Source organism: Apodemus sylvaticus, chromosome 4 (genome assembly GCF_947179515.1).
Source record: "Apodemus sylvaticus chromosome 4, mApoSyl1.1, whole genome shotgun sequence".
Taxonomy (NCBI): Eukaryota; Metazoa; Chordata; class Mammalia; order Rodentia; family Muridae; genus Apodemus; species Apodemus sylvaticus.
The window spans coordinates 156,412,034-156,430,311 of record NC_067475.1 but is presented as its reverse complement, the minus strand read 5'-3'; the positions used below and the strand labels follow the sequence as shown (position 1 = coordinate 156,430,311).

The window sequence follows — 18,278 nt, the reverse complement described above, 5'->3', positions numbered from 1 at the left end:
ACATATTATGTAACGTGTTTTATTTGTAATTTCTAGGTCCTTCCTATGTGAAGTACTTGCCACACTGACATGAGGACGTGACTTCAGATCTTCAGTACTCACAGAAGAACTGGATATGGCTGCTTTTTTTTCAGTTAACACCCAGAATTGGGGAGAAAAAGACAGGAGAACCCTGATCAGACAATCTAGTCAAATGATTGAGCCCCAGGTTTAGTAAAGACCTGTCTCAATAAAGTACAGAAGAAAACGAGGAATACAGTGGATATTGACCTCTTACCAACAAATGCATCTGAAGGCACGAACGCGCACGAGTGCAAACACACACACACACACACACACACACACACACACCATGCATATATAAGCAATCTGCAGCAGCCAGAAAGTCCCCAAGATATTCCTGTCACCATTCCTCAGCACTGGCTTGCAAGCATGCCACCAAGACTCTGTTTTTCATATGAGGATTTAGGATTGAACTCAGATCTTTGTACTTGAGTGGCAAGTGCTTTACTGACTGATCTATCTTCCTAGCCTTTTTCTGTTTTAAAACAGAGATAATCCTGACAAACCTGCCAGTTATGGTGGCAGAAAAACATTGAAGTTGTTAATGTTTATGCAGAAAGTGGAAATAATGTCCAGAAGCACCATCTTGCTGTATGAAAAGTCACAATTTATTTATTTATTTATTTATTTATTTATTTATTCATTCATTCATTCATTCAATTTTGTAATCAGGGAACACACAGACCAAGGCAATGTGGTACTAGCACATAGTCACTAAATCCAGAAGCCATCTTAACTCAAATAGATGTGTCAGTGTTTCATCCTTGGCTGCTCTTAGCTTACAAACTGCAATTGAGAGAAAAGACTCAAAGTCATTTAAGATTCATGACTGTGAATGGAGGCAAAACTTAATGGTTTTAAATAAATGCACAATAGACAAGAAGAAGAGATAAAGCATTTTATTGGTTCATTTAAAATGAAGAGAGCAGAAGGAGAACAAATCACTTCATTGTAATTATGAAACATTCCACAAAAAGGAGGACTTAAGCACAAACACATGTGTAAAGATTACAGTAGGCAAGCTGATAGATTATGTGCATTAAACATCAGGAATTAAAATGAATGCTTTTTAGGTCTATGGATTAAATTTGCAAGTATACTGTCTCAGCACTGAAATAATTTTGTTTATTAAAACTGATTGCTTTACTGGATGCTGCTACAGAGGGGTCAGGTCCTAACTGAGGACTCACTCCTTGCTGCGACTCAAAATGAGGCTCTGACTGCCCTGCCCTTCAGGGGCTGGGGTGGACGGTGGTTGCTGAGAACTGGAACCGCAGGCTCTCCCTCTGCACTTGACAGAAGACCGCGGAGTTGGGCCAGCTGTGGGGAGTAACACATTAAAAAAGTGGAAATATGTTAAAGTTCCAGAAAGCGCTTTGTTTCCACTGAAGTTAAGGCATTGTTGCTTAGAAAATCATTGAGGAGGGAGGTGGTTTTCTTAATGGGAGGGTGGGAGGCTGCACTCATATTCCTGTTTCTGAACTGGATATTTTGTGTAATGAGGAATACTTGGCTCTATCAGCGCACCAGCTTGCTCTTTGTTAGCTGGGGAGCAAATGGCATGCCAGCTCAGATCCCTTAATTCCACACAGCGTCTCCTTCTCGGGGTGCTTGTAAGATTCAATGTGTTAATCCGTGCAAAGGGCCTGTGGTCGTGCTTAGTGTAAAGTGGCTCTGCTTAACACGTGTCAGCTAACAGCAGGGCACAATGCTGTGAGAACAACAGGACAGGAGCTGTTACACCAAGGAGCAGCTGCATCTTCAGGATCAGTAACCCTGAAGATACTTTGTTACATATTTACAAACCTTAGCTGGAAATACAACAACCATTTTGCCACTGTGAAGTTAGGCCACCCAAGAGATACAGTGGAAGTTTCAAGGAATGTCAGTATTTCAGACATTCTTTGCTACCTAGCAAGTTTTGGCTTTTTTTTTATAAAGAAAGCAGGAACCCAGAATTTAATGTTTGTTTTGTGCATATAGTAAAATCAATTATTGCATAGTCATTATCATCATCATCATCATAATTATTACTATTATTGTTTTAAACTCAGAGATCCTTCTCAAGAAACAAATCCAGTTCAATTGATACCTGCTCTGGGCTTATACTGATGCTATCCTTGCAGATCACCCAGGTCACACTTTCATGAAGAGGAGGGTGAGTCAGAGAGCCAAAGTAGGTCCAGTAATCCAGAGACGAAGGAAGGAGACTGGATGGGTCAAAATTTGTGAATGGAGCTCGTTTTCCCTGGAAACAAAAGCAGTACATATCATGGTACCGAACTTACATGTCCTCATATATGTTATCTAGAGATTTTAGCTGCATTAAATTGGTTTTTCTACTATACTTGTGTCATGACTGGTATATTTGTAAATATTAACAATATGAATGACAGAAAAATAGTACACGAATGTTTTGGGCATCAATCTTCCTCTTTATTTGGTGAAGGAAAGTAAAAGTTAGAACTTTTACGTAATTTGTGTTTATCAAAAAGACATTTAATTTTCAATAGGAAACATTTTAATTTGTTTAGAAATCATACTCTCTTGTTCTAGAGGCAAACCCATTCACCAACAAGGCTGCCAACTTTTTAGTATTTTTTACTCTTACTTATTCCCATGATTTTTCCTGATTGGTTTGCTACTTATATACAGAAAATGAAGTTAGATTGGTATGTTAATTTTTATATGACCAGTTCTGCCCAACTTTTGCATCAATTTCATTTTTTAGTTGATTATTTTGAAATTTTCCAGGTAATACAGTTAGCATATCATCTGCATTTGATGATTATTTTGTCTTTGCTTTCCCAGTATTTAGTTTACTATTTTGTTCTTGTTGGATACTTAACATTCTAGTTATAATGTTAATTGGGACTGTGGTAGAAACTGCACTGTTCTTTTTCTTGATTGCCACAAAACAGCTTCAGTTGGAGATGCTGATGATATGAATTTTTCTTTTTAATAGAATAATATAACACATCTACTGAAAGATGTTCTAACACTAAGCCATCTGCATGCTTCTAGAGGGAACTCTACTTCAAAAATGAGAAAATTATCAGTGGTTTGCTAGAATTAATTTTCAGAGTTCTTTCAGCCATGCTGCTAGAAAAGGCTCTGTGTGCAATCTTCTTCACACAGTTTATGAACCAGGTTTCATTAAACGGATGAGTTTTCTGCCTGGCTCCTCACCTGGGAAAATGTTTAGTTGATACTGCATGATTGCTCCTTCCTCTTTTTTGTAACTTATTAGTATTTTGCAAGTTTATCTGTGTGTGGCTTGTGTGCATGTGTGTATATGTACTCATTCATATGTACATGCAGGCATATGTGCAGGTGTGTGAGTATGCATGAAAAGACACGAGGTTGGTGGCTACACTTTTTGATTGCTCTTTGTAGTATTTTATATGCAGAGTCTCTCGAATCCAGAGCTCTCAGCTAAGATTGGTGCAGCTTGGTAGCTGGATCCAGCAATTCTCTCTCTTCCAAGCTCTGGGATTATGGGGGAGGCATCATGAACCCCTGGCATGTTAGCGAGCCCTTGTACCAGCACGGAAAATGCTTTATCTGTGTCCCTAGTCACACTTGATGATTTCTCTAAGGTTGAATAAACATTCATATAAATTGGAATGGGCAAGGAGTTTTGCTTAATAGGTACATTTTTACTGTCATTTCAGTTTATTCTTAGAGTTTTGACCTATTTAGTTTTTCTTTTGGGTCATTTTATAATTTTATATTTTTTTATGATTGACACTCATTTTGTCTGACTTTTCAAATTTGCTGTTGTACTATTATAAGTGGTTTTCAGTACAAAAATTTTCTTCCACATCTATATAATATTTTCTAAGCTTCTAATAGAATCTCTCCCTCTTCTTAATTAATGAATTATACACCTGTGCAGGCACATATATGTGCATGCAGGACAGTCTACAGGAGTTAGGTTTCTTTGCTCCTGTGTGAGTTCTAATGGCTCAAGAAATCACCATTCCTTGCTGAGCCCTCTGATAGCATTTTGTATTTGTGCCAGCTTTCCTTTCCCAAAGCTGCTTGAAACATTCTTTTTGTTGCTACTTATTCCAAAGAAAAAAATTTTCAATTATTGATAAAATAATATTTTGTATTTAGTTGTCATTTATTTCTTATATTTATTTTCTGCATCTGTCCACTCTACTTCCTTCTACTTTAATTATATGTATTTTTGATACTCTAGAGTTTTAAAATATGATACCTCTCAATTTTTAATATATATACATATATAAACCCAAAGTTTAATGTTTTATGAACTCAGTGCAAAACAAACTTATTTTACATAAAGATAGACTAGCTTTCCACATTGTGAAAAAAAAATGACAAACCTCCTTGACCTTTGGTCTAGGATTCAATGTTAAAACAGGAATGCTAAGGATGGGCATTTCAGAAAATCGATTAGGGGTTCTGAGTTTAGTTCAGAATCATAGTTCTCAAATATGCTCTACCCATACTTTTGCACTACTAAATAAGTCAACATGTTTTCCTTCATGGAACAGAAATCTTTCACTAGAATGTGACCAGTTTTTAACAGACCTAGAAATGACTGAGTAATGTGCTTTGCTGTGCCATGTATACAAGGCAAAGCCAACTGTTGACCAGGTTCTCCTGTGCAAGCAATGGCTCCTGGGCACCTCATGGCTGGAAGCACCTACACCTGTCCTGATGCTCCCTGTTCCAAACAGGCAGCAGGATAGTTCCTGTATTTCTGTGTGGTGTTGTTCTCAGAAGTAAATTAGCTTGCTTAGTTTACTTACCTTAGTTTTAACTGAGTTTAGGGCATCCAGTACTTTCTGCAGGTTTGGGTTGGCTGGACCAACCTGGAGAAATAAAGGAAAAAGAAAGAAAGTATGAGATTGAGATGTGATTTATAAAATATTCTTTAGCTAAAATTTAAATTTTCAATTAACATCAATAACTGAGGAGAGGAAGATGGGATTTCATTTTACTCCAAAGGAGAAAAAATTTTGAGGTATGTACCATTATGGGATCTTGTGCTCTGTAAATTTCTCATCAGATTAAAAAAAAAAAAAAACCAAAACATAGTAAGCTGCAAACATGGCTAAATTTAATGGTGAATGAGATGATTAAGGCTACATAGCCAAACTCTAGATGATTATCAAAACTATGACACAAAACTACATCCTCACTTTCATTTGTTGTTAGTTACACCTAACTCATTTTTGTCATATCCTAAATACGTGTTTGACGTAAGTCACCTCCAAATACTCTAATCTCAAAAGTCACTGAGTCACACAGTCTTACCTGGTCTGATGACTTTTATCAGAGCATCTCTTCAATGATAATAAATACATTTACGTGGTAAATTTCAGGGCATCTACCATTTTAAAAATCAAGAGGCAAAGTGGCACAAGCACCCATAACTCACCTTCATCAAAACCCCAATGATTGCCAGCCCATCAGCCTTTGAGATGGCTTCAGTAGCACTGGAGTACTTTGCAGAATTCCAGTGAACTAAGTGAAGCTAAAAGAGGTGACATGTAAATAATTTGTTATGCGTACAGATGCAAAGGAAAAGACGCACAATGAGTTACATGTAAATGTGTTATATTTGGAGATATATCTTGGCACAGGTAGATAAAATTTACACGAACCTTAATAGGATGGGTAACTAACTTTAGGACAAAAGGTGAAATCATTTTCTCTTACATGAGATAACCTTGTAAGAAGTTCTTTGTTTGGAAGCTTGGGCATATCGGTGTCCTTCCCAGGATCCTCTCAGTCAAATTCTGCAGCCAAAACTCTTGATGGAATTTTAGACTTGTACATTAGTGTGTACCTGAATGTGTTCCCAATACTGTCTTGATATCTCCGTGTGAGTGTCTAACAGAAGTCTGAGGAGTCACATAGCTAAAGGCTCACCTTCTTATGCTGCAACTGTCCTTTTCTCATCTTAGAAAGGTAACACTACACATCCAAGTGTGTAGTCAAAAAGTACCACAGGTATTACAAATTTCATAATTTGCACATTTATTGGTCTCCTTGCTTAGCAGAGAATATCTTCTCATTTATTCACACCATGGGTTTTATGTAGTAGCTGCTGACTTCCTGGTATTTCCTTCCTTTGTCTCTACTGAACTCAAATGTCATGCCTCAAATAAATTGATTACCCAACATAATGTGACTACCATAACTCAAATAGTTTCTTTTCATGCTATTTATCTGATCTCTTCTTTCTCTCTACTGTTCTCTTCCCTTCTTCTCTTCTCCCTTCTTTTAAAACCATTTCTTCTACAAAATACAGATTCGTACTCAGTTCCTTTAAAACTATTTAGTATATTATAAAGACTCAATAAATAGTTAATGAATAAAAAAAGAGCAATTAGAACACGTCTTTTGACAGAGACCACTTTCCAGCCCTAATTAAAGTGTTGCTTCATCGTCAACAACTCTTTTCCCTCGGTGACAATTCTATGTGAGCACCAGCACTGCCATTTGGTACTATGTACTTAATCCCTGGCATTGATCCCCATGCTTTGCCTCTGCAGAAGTGATGCTATTGAGCATTTACGAAGTAGAAGCTGGCCTAAGTGTCCTGTAAGTATTCTCTCAGTAAGTGTACAAGGTGATTAATGCTATAGCACCCAGTTCTATAAATGAGAAGAGTCATTTACGTCACCAATAAGTGACTCAACTTTCATTTCATGAAGGTCAAGGGAGGAGTCTGGACCTGACACTCATGACCTGCACTAACTCTTGAGCTTTCTGTGTAGTCCACACAGGCTTTTGAGCTGAATAGTAGATAATACATAGAACTTTGTGATTAATTATTTATCATTGGTTTAGATTATTTTTTATCAACATAGTTGAATGAATATAGTCTCTGATTTGGATTCCATGAATACTTGCAGGTATTCTTCCTAAAACATAATAGTTTAGGCATCCATTCCACTTTAGTCCAGCTTCAGTTTTGCAGAGGGCAAACTAGGAAAGAATTTTTATAGACTTCTGCAACACTGAAAGGCATTATCTAACCTTAAAAATATACAAAGACAAAGTTGTGTCTGTATTTAATACCACAGCATCTAATTTTATCACAATAAATTGCATATATTTTATAACCTGTTCTGTGAAAAATCTCTCTTACATAGTTACATGGATACTTCAGATACAAGTATAATGTATTAATTGAGACATTTTTGATAAAAATGAAAACAACAAAACTCACATTGGAATATAATAAGCAGATATTATAATTGTTCATCAAAAGACTACTTAAACAAATTCTGATATTCAAGTTCAAACAAATTGAAATACTAAGCAGTTATTTTTAAAAGAAATGGAATTAAATCTTCTGACTTGGAGAATGATAATATATTGGTAAGTGGGAAAAAAACAAGCTTCAAAGTCAAATATTCATTTTACTAAACTAAAACTAAAATAGCTATCTTATCTATATGTAATCATAGTTATGTACACACATTATGCATTCATTCAAATAAGTGAATATTTTATCATTTTTATCTCCACCAAAGGTGACACTTTTTAGTTTGATGTACCCGTGTTCAGGTTTTCAAAAGTTACATACACATACACAGGTTTTCAAAAGTTACATACACATACACATACACATACACAGATTCCTCCATTGTAACTGTTAAAGCAGAGCTCCATGATTTAAGTTAAGCACTTTCTGCTATGTTACGCCAGTGTGTTTGTCTGTACATGCACATGCTACTGAAGTTAAATAAACAGAGCTCAGTGGGATGCCCAGCTCTGTCGGAGTCTTAAAAATGATAGAACAACCTTTGAAGCTGGAAAGATATCAAAGCTTTCCATAAACGCTCCTTTCCAAGGTAAGATATTTCTTTCTATAGAAAAATGCCCCTCCATTGCAAAATACGGTATACTGTGCTTGATTTAATGGATTTCGGCATCCATATGAAGATCAGCATGGTCTCCCCTTCGAAGCATTCTGATAGTAGCCTCTGTACTAGCTCTCATTGTTATATCACACTACCTCTCCAGAATATTTGGTTCCATCCACGGTGTGCTCAGAGCCATGGTCATTGGAGTTGCCCCAGTGAAAATGGAACTGAGTGAGACGATAGCTATCAGCAAGAGGGCCACCTTGCAGAACTAGAAGGAGAGAAAGTTACTGTCAGCCAGGTGACCTCTCGTTCATCTTTAATATAAACCAGTGTTACATTGTGTTGTGCAAGATGGGAGGAAATACCAGTGGGTGCCAAAGTGATGTTTTCATAGTGTTCCCCCACTCCACGTCCCTGATGATGACCCTTATATATGGTGCCTTCCTGATTATGTAATCAATAATACAGCTCATGATATATACACAAATTTTAGGAAAGGAACCCCAAAGTTACCTATTTATGTTACCAAAATGACATATTTCAAAGGGAATAAGTTATATGATCACAGCACTTTCCTTGGATCACCATTAATTTGCAAGTTTATTCATTTATTAAACTGTACTGCATGCATAGTATGCAGAGTTTATAGCAATTTCTATTAATTAAAAATGTTCCATTACATGTTTTTTATATAATTATTAAAAATATAACAATGTAGCTTGAACATTTTGTTGAGAGCCTCATGGCAAAGGATGAAGAAATACTATCTATCAGGCAAGGCCACTTAAAAAATTTTTGACCTGAATGACAGTCCAGCCTAGGGAGTCTGTCCAATCCAATGATTACTTAAGCAATCACAACACTAGACCTAACTTAGTGTTAGCAATGGTCACACCCCTAAGGTACCTAACATTGAAAATTAGAAATTTGTCGGGAAGTACAGCAAGCATTACATTTCATCTCACCGGGATTCTTAGAGAAGAAACATTTAACATCTTATTCAATAAATACTGATGACCATGTGGCAAAGAACAAGCCAGAGTCTAGGGTTTGAGGGGAATTTGTGCATCATGTGTCTCAGCCTTGCGCTCATCTAGTCTCATTCTGTTTAGAGTATTTGCCCGTTTGGTTTCATGCCCATAATGGTTTGCTCACTATAATCTTTTAAAGAAATGTTACTTACTCAGATAAAGCACAACGATTCTGGAATGCCCAGAACAGATTTCATCGCTTATTAATAACGATTGAGAGAAAGCAGAGCTGGGAGCTCTGCAAGCCATCTTCTAAGAAGCCACAATGCCTCCCAGATATTACAATTTTGAGATACACAAATACATGTGCAAAATACATGGTGTTTCTGTCTCTTTTGCCTACTCTTGGGGCTCTTTTCCTTCTATTTGGTTGCCTTGTCCAGTCTTGAAATAAGGGCATTTGCCCTGCCTTATTGTCTCCTGTTTCATTGTTTCTTAGACACCTGCTCTTTCCTGAAGGGAAATGGAGAGGGAGTAGATCTAGGGGAGACAGGAGGTGGAGAGGAACTGGGCAGAGTAAAGGGAGGGAAAACTGGTCAGGTTGTATAATATATAAGAGCATAATATATTTTCCGTGTGTGTGTGTGTGTGTGTGTGTGTGTGTGTGTGTGTGTGTTTGTTGTTGGCTTTTTTTTTTTTTTTTGAGACAAGATTTCTCTGTGTAGCCCTAGCTGTCCTGAAACTCACTCTGTAGACCAGGCTGGCCTCGAACTCAGAAATCCTCCTGCCTCTGCCTCCCAAGTGCTGGGATTAAATGTGTGAGCCACCACCACCCAGCTTAAAATATATTTTCAATAAAAAAATAAATTCACTCAGTAGATTCCAAGGAACCAAGTATCATAATTGTCTTTGGACTCACCAGATTTGTTGCTACTGTCATCAAAAGTTACATGGAAAGAGTGTCCCACGTTAACAATTTCTTTAGCAGTTGCAGGATTATAGGAGACATTGACTGGTTTCAGAGAGGGATCATGTTTGGCTTCACTGGTTTTAATATCGATAGGAGACTGGTTGTTTCCATTGGCAATGGGATATAGCTTGCTCCATTGGTCAGGACCTGCATGAACAAACACATCCATGAAACCACAATTTTACAGCATGTTTCATGTCAAGTATCAGGCCTTCTACTAACTGCTTATTAGATTGTGGTTTATTTAGGTCTCTTAAATGGTATTCAGTACTTCAAAATGCATCTTATATTACTATGTTAATAAACAGTATATTTGGCAATATCAACAGTATAAACCTGATCACAATCACAGTTAGAAATAGTATGCATATACAAAATACATTTTCATGCCCAAAGACAAACCACTAAAATACATACAAGAATATTATAATTAATCAAAAATGACTCTCACAATTAACCTATGACTGTACAGTAATGTTAAATGATTAATACTTCCTTGATTAGAAAAAAGAATAAACTACTGTTTTGATAGATGTAAAAGAAGTACTCTTACCATTTTTGCTATCATATCCCCAGTCTGCACTTGCCATCTTCTATTTAGTTTTTGATTCCTGTAAAGAGAAATGACACGTGGAAAAACCAACTGCACTTATGTCTGCAGCAGAGATCTTAAGTGACACCATGGGTTTTTATAGAAGCTGGTCTTCCTGTAATAGTTCACTGTTTCATCAACTTTGCTTATCAGGAAGTATACATATAAAATAAAATGGTATTGTAAAATATCTATTGGGGTTGGTCAGCTTGAATTGTTTTATGTTATTGTAATATAAAAATGAAATATCAAAATCATAGTTATTATTAAACTAGTCTTGCTCTCCTATGCTTGTGGAAGACATGACTGAATATTGACTGAAGCTTATCATATCTTCTAGAATTAAAGTACTAAGCAGTGTTAGCAACAGTAATTTAATAATGAAATGATTTGGCATGGCTATGGACAGAACTGGATGAGTATCATGATGTTAATTTAGAACCAGGTAATTTAGAACCAGTAATTAATTATCTGTAAGATAATGTTATTCATGATACATTTTATAGATGACTTCCAAAGAACTTGCCAGTGTGACGTTTTCTTCCACTGTAAACTCTTAGGATGATAATAGCCACTCAGGGTAGGAATAGTTCTTTTATTCTGAGAAATAATGAGATTCTTAAGTGGAGGAGATTATATTAAAATCAAAGTTGAATATGGTAGAATACTTTCCACCTAGAATAAACAATGCCCTCTTGATCACTCTCTGCATTTTATGCAGCACTTCCATGTCACTTTATTTTACTGTCACACATAAAAATTCTATAAAGTAAAAATTATCATTCCATAGCTGAGGCAAGTTGAAGGACTTCATCACAACTAGCAAGACATTAACAGATGGAAATCAAGAGTAAACAGTACTCTCTTCCTCCATTGCCACATTGCAGCATGAATACGCTGTGAACTATTTCCTATTAATAGAAGTTTAGCATTCTAGAAAGTTCTTACTATTATCAATTAGGCAATTCTCTAGGGAAAATTACATAATTTTCCATTGCTTTTCTAAAAAGTGCATGTGATTATCTCAGCCTCTAGCTCAGTTGCCTCCCTTACTACACACTGCCGCATGTGCCACTCTGGGCAAAGCATGGGCTCGCATTCTCTAATTCTGCTTCTGCACTCACAATGCTCATAAGCTTGGTCCATGGATCGCTAATTTGAAAACTCACGTTTCTCACTTATGCACCATTGAGTGGTGAGAGGTTTCCTAACACTTTCCAGGGAGGCAAAGGAAGCTGACCAGGATATGTCAGACCTGGGGCAAAAAGTCTTTTCAAAAAGTCTTCAAATAATAAATATTCTTTGGAAGTAACACCAGAACCACAAGTTTCCCAAATAACAAGTGCCTTTCTCCCCTTCACTGCAGAGCTGATCTGCTACAACTCATGAAAGAATATACGTAAAGAAGCATGCTTAGCCAGGCCTGCCAGTAATGGTGATGACCATGTCCTGGCTCAGGAATAAAGTGGCCAGCAATTCATGAATATCTAGAACGTGCGACAGCCACAGTTCCAATCCTATATCACCAGGAGGCACAGCTTGCAAGGAAACTTATTTTTCTTTGAATTTTTATTAATTTCTAATTTGATGGCCATCAACTTGTATTTTTCACACACAAAATGATACTTTAGGGTACATGTGCTTTATAAAACATTTAAATCCGGCTGATGATCACATTACCTACAGTTGTTCTGTGACTTAATGCCGACCCTCCACTTTAAGAACACAATCTATCAGCATTAACCACTGCCCAGGGTAGGAATAGTTCTTTTATTCTGAGAAATAATGAGATTCTTAAGTGGAGGAGATTATATTAAAATCAAAGTTGAATATGGTAGAATACTTTCCACCTAGAATAAACAATGCCCTCTTGATCACTCTCTGCATTTTATGCAGCACTTCCATGTCACTTTATTTTACTGTCACACATAAAAATTCTATAAAGTAAAAATTATCATTCCATAGCTGAGGCAAGTTGAAGGACTTCATCACATTGCCTAATTGATAATAGTAAGAACTTTCTAGAATGCTAAACTTCTATTAATAGGAAATAGTTCACAGCGTATTCATGCTGCAATGTGGCAATGGAGGAAGAGAGTACTGTTTACTCTTGATTTCCATCTGTTAATGTCTTGCTAGTGTTATATTCTTATAACACTGCCTCCACTTAACCTTTACCAATGTAGAGTCACCTTGCTCTACAGTTCCTATCTCTGTGTAATGAACATCTTTTAATCATCTCTTTAAACATTAAATTGAACTACTATATTAGCCAATGTATTTGTAAAGGTACAACATTCTTGCATTATTACATGATGATTCAGTGTAGCAATGGCTTAACATTTATATGGCATGGTAATTCATTTAAAGTTTTAGGGACAAAAACTTCTGTGATTCCTATCTTCATGACCCTTTATTTTATTATGTACTCGGGGAATATTCAAGTACTCCTACAAGGAAAGAATCAAAGAAAGAGAGAGAGAGAGTTGTAAAATTTAACGAGGGCTCAACCCTAACACTGCCTCCACTTAACCTTTACCATTATTTTCTTCTCATAAACTGCCTCTCTCAACTTTTATGTCTAAGCTAAAGGCAAAATGTTTAATTTTTCATCTATTGGACTTTGATCCATAGATCTCTTCCACTATACTCACCAAGGGTTATAACATTTGCAATGGCTTTGCATTCTAAGAAGATATTCAATGTATATAGCCTTTGCTCTTCTAGACAGTTTATTTCCTGAAACCATCAATGGACATATGGAAGAAAGCCTTTTGCTTTTCCTTTTAGACTGTTTTGAAGGAGACCATAAGCTCCTGAATCATGATTATAAATCAACTGAGTTGATGGAACAAAATTTTCAATCTTTAGAAAAGCAAAGCAGAATTACATGAATAATTTTCCTAGAGAATTGCCTAATTGAGAAGTAAGAACTTTTAAGCTGGTTAGACTGCTACTCCAGAGGTCCTGAGTTCAATTCCCAGCAACCACATTGTAATTTACAAACATCTGTACTGGTGCACTCTGCTTGTGTGTTTGAATACAATGACAGTGTACTCACATACAAAAAATAAATGAATCCTTAAAAAATAGTAAGAACTTTCAAGAGTGCTAAAATTTTCCCATTAATAAGAACTGTATCATTATTATTAATAAGAACTTCACTATATATTCATGCTGCAGGGTAGAAGTCCAGGCATACATTGACATAATCAAGGGCTATGGACTTCACACTGCTCCCTAAATTTCCTGTCTTTCCCAAAATGACAGTTTTGATATTTTTGTGATAAGGTCAGCTCTATTTTGAGTGAAGAATCAAGCCACAGAATATAGTAATACTTTCCAGGACACTTTTGTATTAAGACAGATAAAAATTTTGATAAATCAATTCAAATGGGTTTTCAGAATTTTACACATACCACTTCCACTATATTGGTCTTTCTCTTTACATACATTGCAGATGTGTTGCTAACTTTATTCTAATGTCCATCTTAAGGCTGTAACTCTTGTGGGCCTGCCTCCTGGAGTCAGGACTTTTATAGCTCAATGCTACCCTTTCACATTTAACTTCCAAATCCTCCATAGTGTCTCTTCCTTCCCAGCCACTCTGCTGTACCACCTTGCCTTGTTTGTAGCATTTGTTGCATTAGAAATTATTTTGGTCACACTCTGAAATTAATAGATTTACTTTATGAATTCAGATTGTGATGGGCAAGCCTCTCAGAAAGGCGGTCTGATCAAACTCAAGGGTGTGTGCACAGCAGATGTGTGAGCATGTGGATGAGCTTTGCTGGAGGTGAACTCCTGACCACATTTGGACTAAAGAGAAAGAACCTTCTCCTCGCACTCCTATTAACGGGAGGATGAAATGTCCAACTGCCCCTGTCATTCATTTCTGGGAGTGTGAGAACTTTGATCCTCAGAAGTGTCAAATATTTTGACACTTTATGTGTCAACATTTAACTCTTCAATTATAGTTTGGGTTGTTATAATGTACAATTTTAAAATCTATGATTTTTTAAGACTTCTATTGTTATTAAAGACAATTTTTAGCACACAAATACACACGTACTTATATCTTACAACACAGTACTTTTGAGGGTAACTTTCAAACCTGGGACTGCATATTTAAACTTAGTAACCAGTTCAGCTCTATACAAATACCTACTTTAATCCACAGCTTTTAATTACAAGAGTGCATAGTATCTTGTAATTTGGTATTTTGGAAAACTTTAAATTGAATATATTTAGTTACTGTCATGTTTACTAACATAACCAGCTGGAAAGTCCTTTTGAGAATATGGATTTTTAAACATTTAAGGTAATAACCGACAATTTCTTCATTGTTGCCTGGAACACCTCCATATATATCTTTAGAGCTGTGAAATAGCATTCCATAACTGATTAAGGAATTAATGTGCCCTCTAACAAAATGACATAATTAAGCAACATTTTTCATAGCAAAATAAAATACAAGAAATGCCTCATAAGACATAAAATATATTTAAACCACTGAGTAAAGTCTTGAAGAGGGAGTTTGATTTTAACTTCTAGACAAATAGACAATTACATAAAGCAAGACAGTTGTAGTGATTGCGTGTGGCCTCAAATCCAAACAATTGCACAACAGATCTGCTTACCACAGCTTAAATTAAATGCCACAAGCTAATCTAAAAATGAGATAAGTTTTCAAGTGTAAATATCAGAAAAGGTGAAGGGCATTTTTATCAGTGAATTTGTCATAACATTTTTCATGTACCTCTTTGGGTTTTCTGCCTAAAATCATCTTGAGATTAAAAGAAAAAAGTTTTACTGCCCTCCAATAACAGTATTAGCTTCTAAACTCCTTTATCCAATCATAGTAGATTCCTAAAATACATTGGCTATTAAATATGTACTTTCTTAAACCACATGTTTCTTTTTTTACTAGATATATTCTTTATTTATATTTCAAATGTTGTCCCCTTTCCTGATTCCTGCCTGCCCTGAAAGTCTCATAACCCATCTCCCCTCCCCCTGTTCCCCAATCAGTCCTTTCCTGCTTCCCTGCCTTGGTATTCCCCTACATTGCAGCCTTGAGCCTTCCTCACCCATGTTTCTTAATGTATAATTTACAGAAGACTTCTCTTAGATTCACCTGATGGTGATTTTTTTAAAAAGTGTTCATGTATAAGTCTTATTCTTCCTCACTTCTATGAAATAGCAGTAACTATTGTGAGTGATCCCCAAATATGAAGTGTGTTCCATAGGTCTTGGTAGCCCCATTAGCTGTACTTGGAATTATGTGAATGATCCCCCTTATCTAATGTCCAAGAGCTATGTTTGAAAGAAAACAAGGTTCTGACCAAGTGTCTGAGTATATGTATATGATTAACAAGCAAGTATATGTAATACACACTAGTTTTTGTATACATATTCTTATGTAGTTTAAATAAAATTTTCCCATATGGGCTGACAGTGTTCCCATGGGCTAGCTAACTAAAACCCCAACCCCAGGTATTAGAAGCCCTTCTTTGAGTGGTTGGTTAGGGTGTCTAAGAGACTCTGAAAACATTATAGGCGAGTGATATTGCTCTTGTTTGTCCCTCAGAGGTAAAAGATCAATCCCTGCTGCTGAAGCTGTTGTGCACTTTAGGCGTAGGCCTCAGACGCCTCTGCACTGGATCGAACCTGAGAACTCCTCCCTAAGGATTATCTTTTATGGTACCAGAAAGTTCTGGGCAAGCTTCTGAGAAAGGAAGCCACCAACAGTCCTACCCAGGGATGAAGCCTATAGACCACAGCAGCAACCAGCAGGGCACAAAGACCCTGAGGGCAAGCAGTGGCACACATACCTGGTTAGCAACCAACAGCTCTCTCTAGTTGGACTTAAAAGATAATACCAACAGACATGCTAATTGTGCAAGAGGGAAAGCTCAGGAGGAGTCAGCCCTAGACAAATCTACAGGGGCCTGAGGAATGTTGAGAGTTGGAGAAATAATCTTCCTCAGAGAAAAGCACACCAATCCATTATTCAGTACTAATATACATATACATAGAATAACATTATACAGACTGAACAGTTTGTATTTATAACACACACACACACACACACACACACACACACACACACGCCATAATTGAAGGAAAAAAGGCCATGTGTTTGAAAGAGAGTAGGGGAAGAATGCATGGCGGTGTTCAGAGGAGCGGGAGGGGACAATGACGTAAGTATAATCTCAAAAGCTATTTTACAGGTGACTGCAATGTGACAAGCTGCTTTAAGCTACTTTGAGTCACTATAGCTTTAATTCCTTATTTGTAATTTTCAAGTATTCTGTGTGGTGAAAGAACCATTATTAGTATATTAATTTTAAAATGAAGGAAGAGTCCCTCACAGATGACAGGCTTGTCCTACCTATCTAAAGTCGGTTATACACATAAGACTAAGAACCTCATCTTCAAACTGTGTCAAGAATTCTTTCCACCATCATGAGTTTCTGACAAAGTAACCTAACAACAATAGCCTTTCTCCAAATGCATTTCTCCAAATGAACCAAAGAGTTCATTTGAACAAGGAGTCAGTACCTCAGACTGGTCTCTGTAAGTTTCTGTAAATTCCCAGAGTCGACACAGACCCTCTTGTCTCCTTTTCTCGTGCTGTCTGTGACTCTAGGCCACCCCCTCCCCTCCAGGGGCATACACTGTGAGTGTGCACACTTCCACTGTGAGTGTGCACACTTCCACTGTGAGTGTGCACACTTCCACAGCAGCCTATCCAGTGAGCCAAGCCATGGCTTGCTCACGTCCCCAGCTCCCCTCAGTGCTCACATGCCCTATTCTGTGCACAAACCTAGCAAAGAGTGCTTTACCCCACCACATCCCAGTGTAATCGGTAAAGACATTTTCCTGTAGTTTTACAAACGTTTTCTTTATTTTTTTTTCTAGGTATACGGGCAAACAACAGACACTTTTTCTTCCTTTTCTTTTTTTTTCTTTTTCTTTTTATCTTTTTGGACAGGAAGAGAAAAACACCATTATATTTATATTTGAGTCACTGTAGAAGGTGTCCAGAAAAGTTTTTGTTCTCTTAGCTGAGGGCAAAATAAGTAAGGTTTAAATCTATGTCCTTTCAGACCCTGCCTTCCTTAGGTAAAAGTTTACTGGAAAGAATTAATTTAATTGAAAGTGGACATCTCTTGTTTTAAACCCCTGTTTTACTTACTAATTTTTTTTGAATGCTGTTCCAGGCAACGGAGTGGCTCCTACATATATAGAGTATGCATTGAACTCCAAGACAGACGTAAATAGTGGCTTAGCCAGAGCCACTCAATGCCAGTGTGCCTCAAAATTTTCTTACATGTGTGACTCCTCTATACGGAAAGCAGGACACATTTCCTTCCAAGGTTTTCATGGCTTTGTTGTTTTAAAATGGAATCACTTGATCTGATAAGACCATGCCAGCAAGAGCTCTCAACCGTGACTTGGATGGACTGGGTTTCTGAATTTCAGGGTTCCGAGAAAGGTATCAAAGGGCAGGATCCCTGCTGCATGCCCTGGGGACAGTATCCGGCCTGTTCCAGAGCTCCTGAATGTGCAGTATTTTGATATTGCAGTAATATCTTTAAGACTGTTCCAAACTTTGCCTTTAATGAGTTGGTAAACTTCCACAGAGCTTTTGTGCAACCTCTCAAGGATTACAGACCCAGGGGTTGGGGCTGGCCAGGGCCTTCACTATCCATCATCATCCAGGAGGCACCAGAACCAATCTCACAAGAAAGAACTCCAGGAAAAACACCCCTCTTGTTCATGTCAATGATGTTTTTCAAACAGACACCCATAGAACCTAA

At 37.0% G+C, this 18,278-nt stretch overlaps 1 protein-coding gene across 1 annotated transcript in view; it reads right to left on the bottom strand.

Moving 5' to 3' along the window:
* Positions 1-946: 946 nt before the first annotated feature.
* Ca1 (carbonic anhydrase 1) overlaps positions 947-18,278 on the bottom strand; it is a 40,491-nt gene continuing 23,159 nt past the window's right edge. Inside the window, exons 2-8 of the mRNA XM_052180810.1 lie at positions 10,414-10,471; positions 9,810-10,007; positions 8,069-8,187; positions 5,477-5,572; positions 4,845-4,907; positions 2,156-2,311; positions 947-1,383 (exon numbers count right to left, since the gene is read on the bottom strand). Of these exons, the coding sequence (XP_052036770.1) occupies positions 1,267-1,383; positions 2,156-2,311; positions 4,845-4,907; positions 5,477-5,572; positions 8,069-8,187; positions 9,810-10,007; positions 10,414-10,450 (786 nt within the window). The 5' untranslated portion in view covers positions 10,451-10,471 and the 3' untranslated portion in view covers positions 947-1,266. The remainder of the gene's footprint in view (positions 1,384-2,155; positions 2,312-4,844; positions 4,908-5,476; positions 5,573-8,068; positions 8,188-9,809; positions 10,008-10,413; positions 10,472-18,278) is intronic.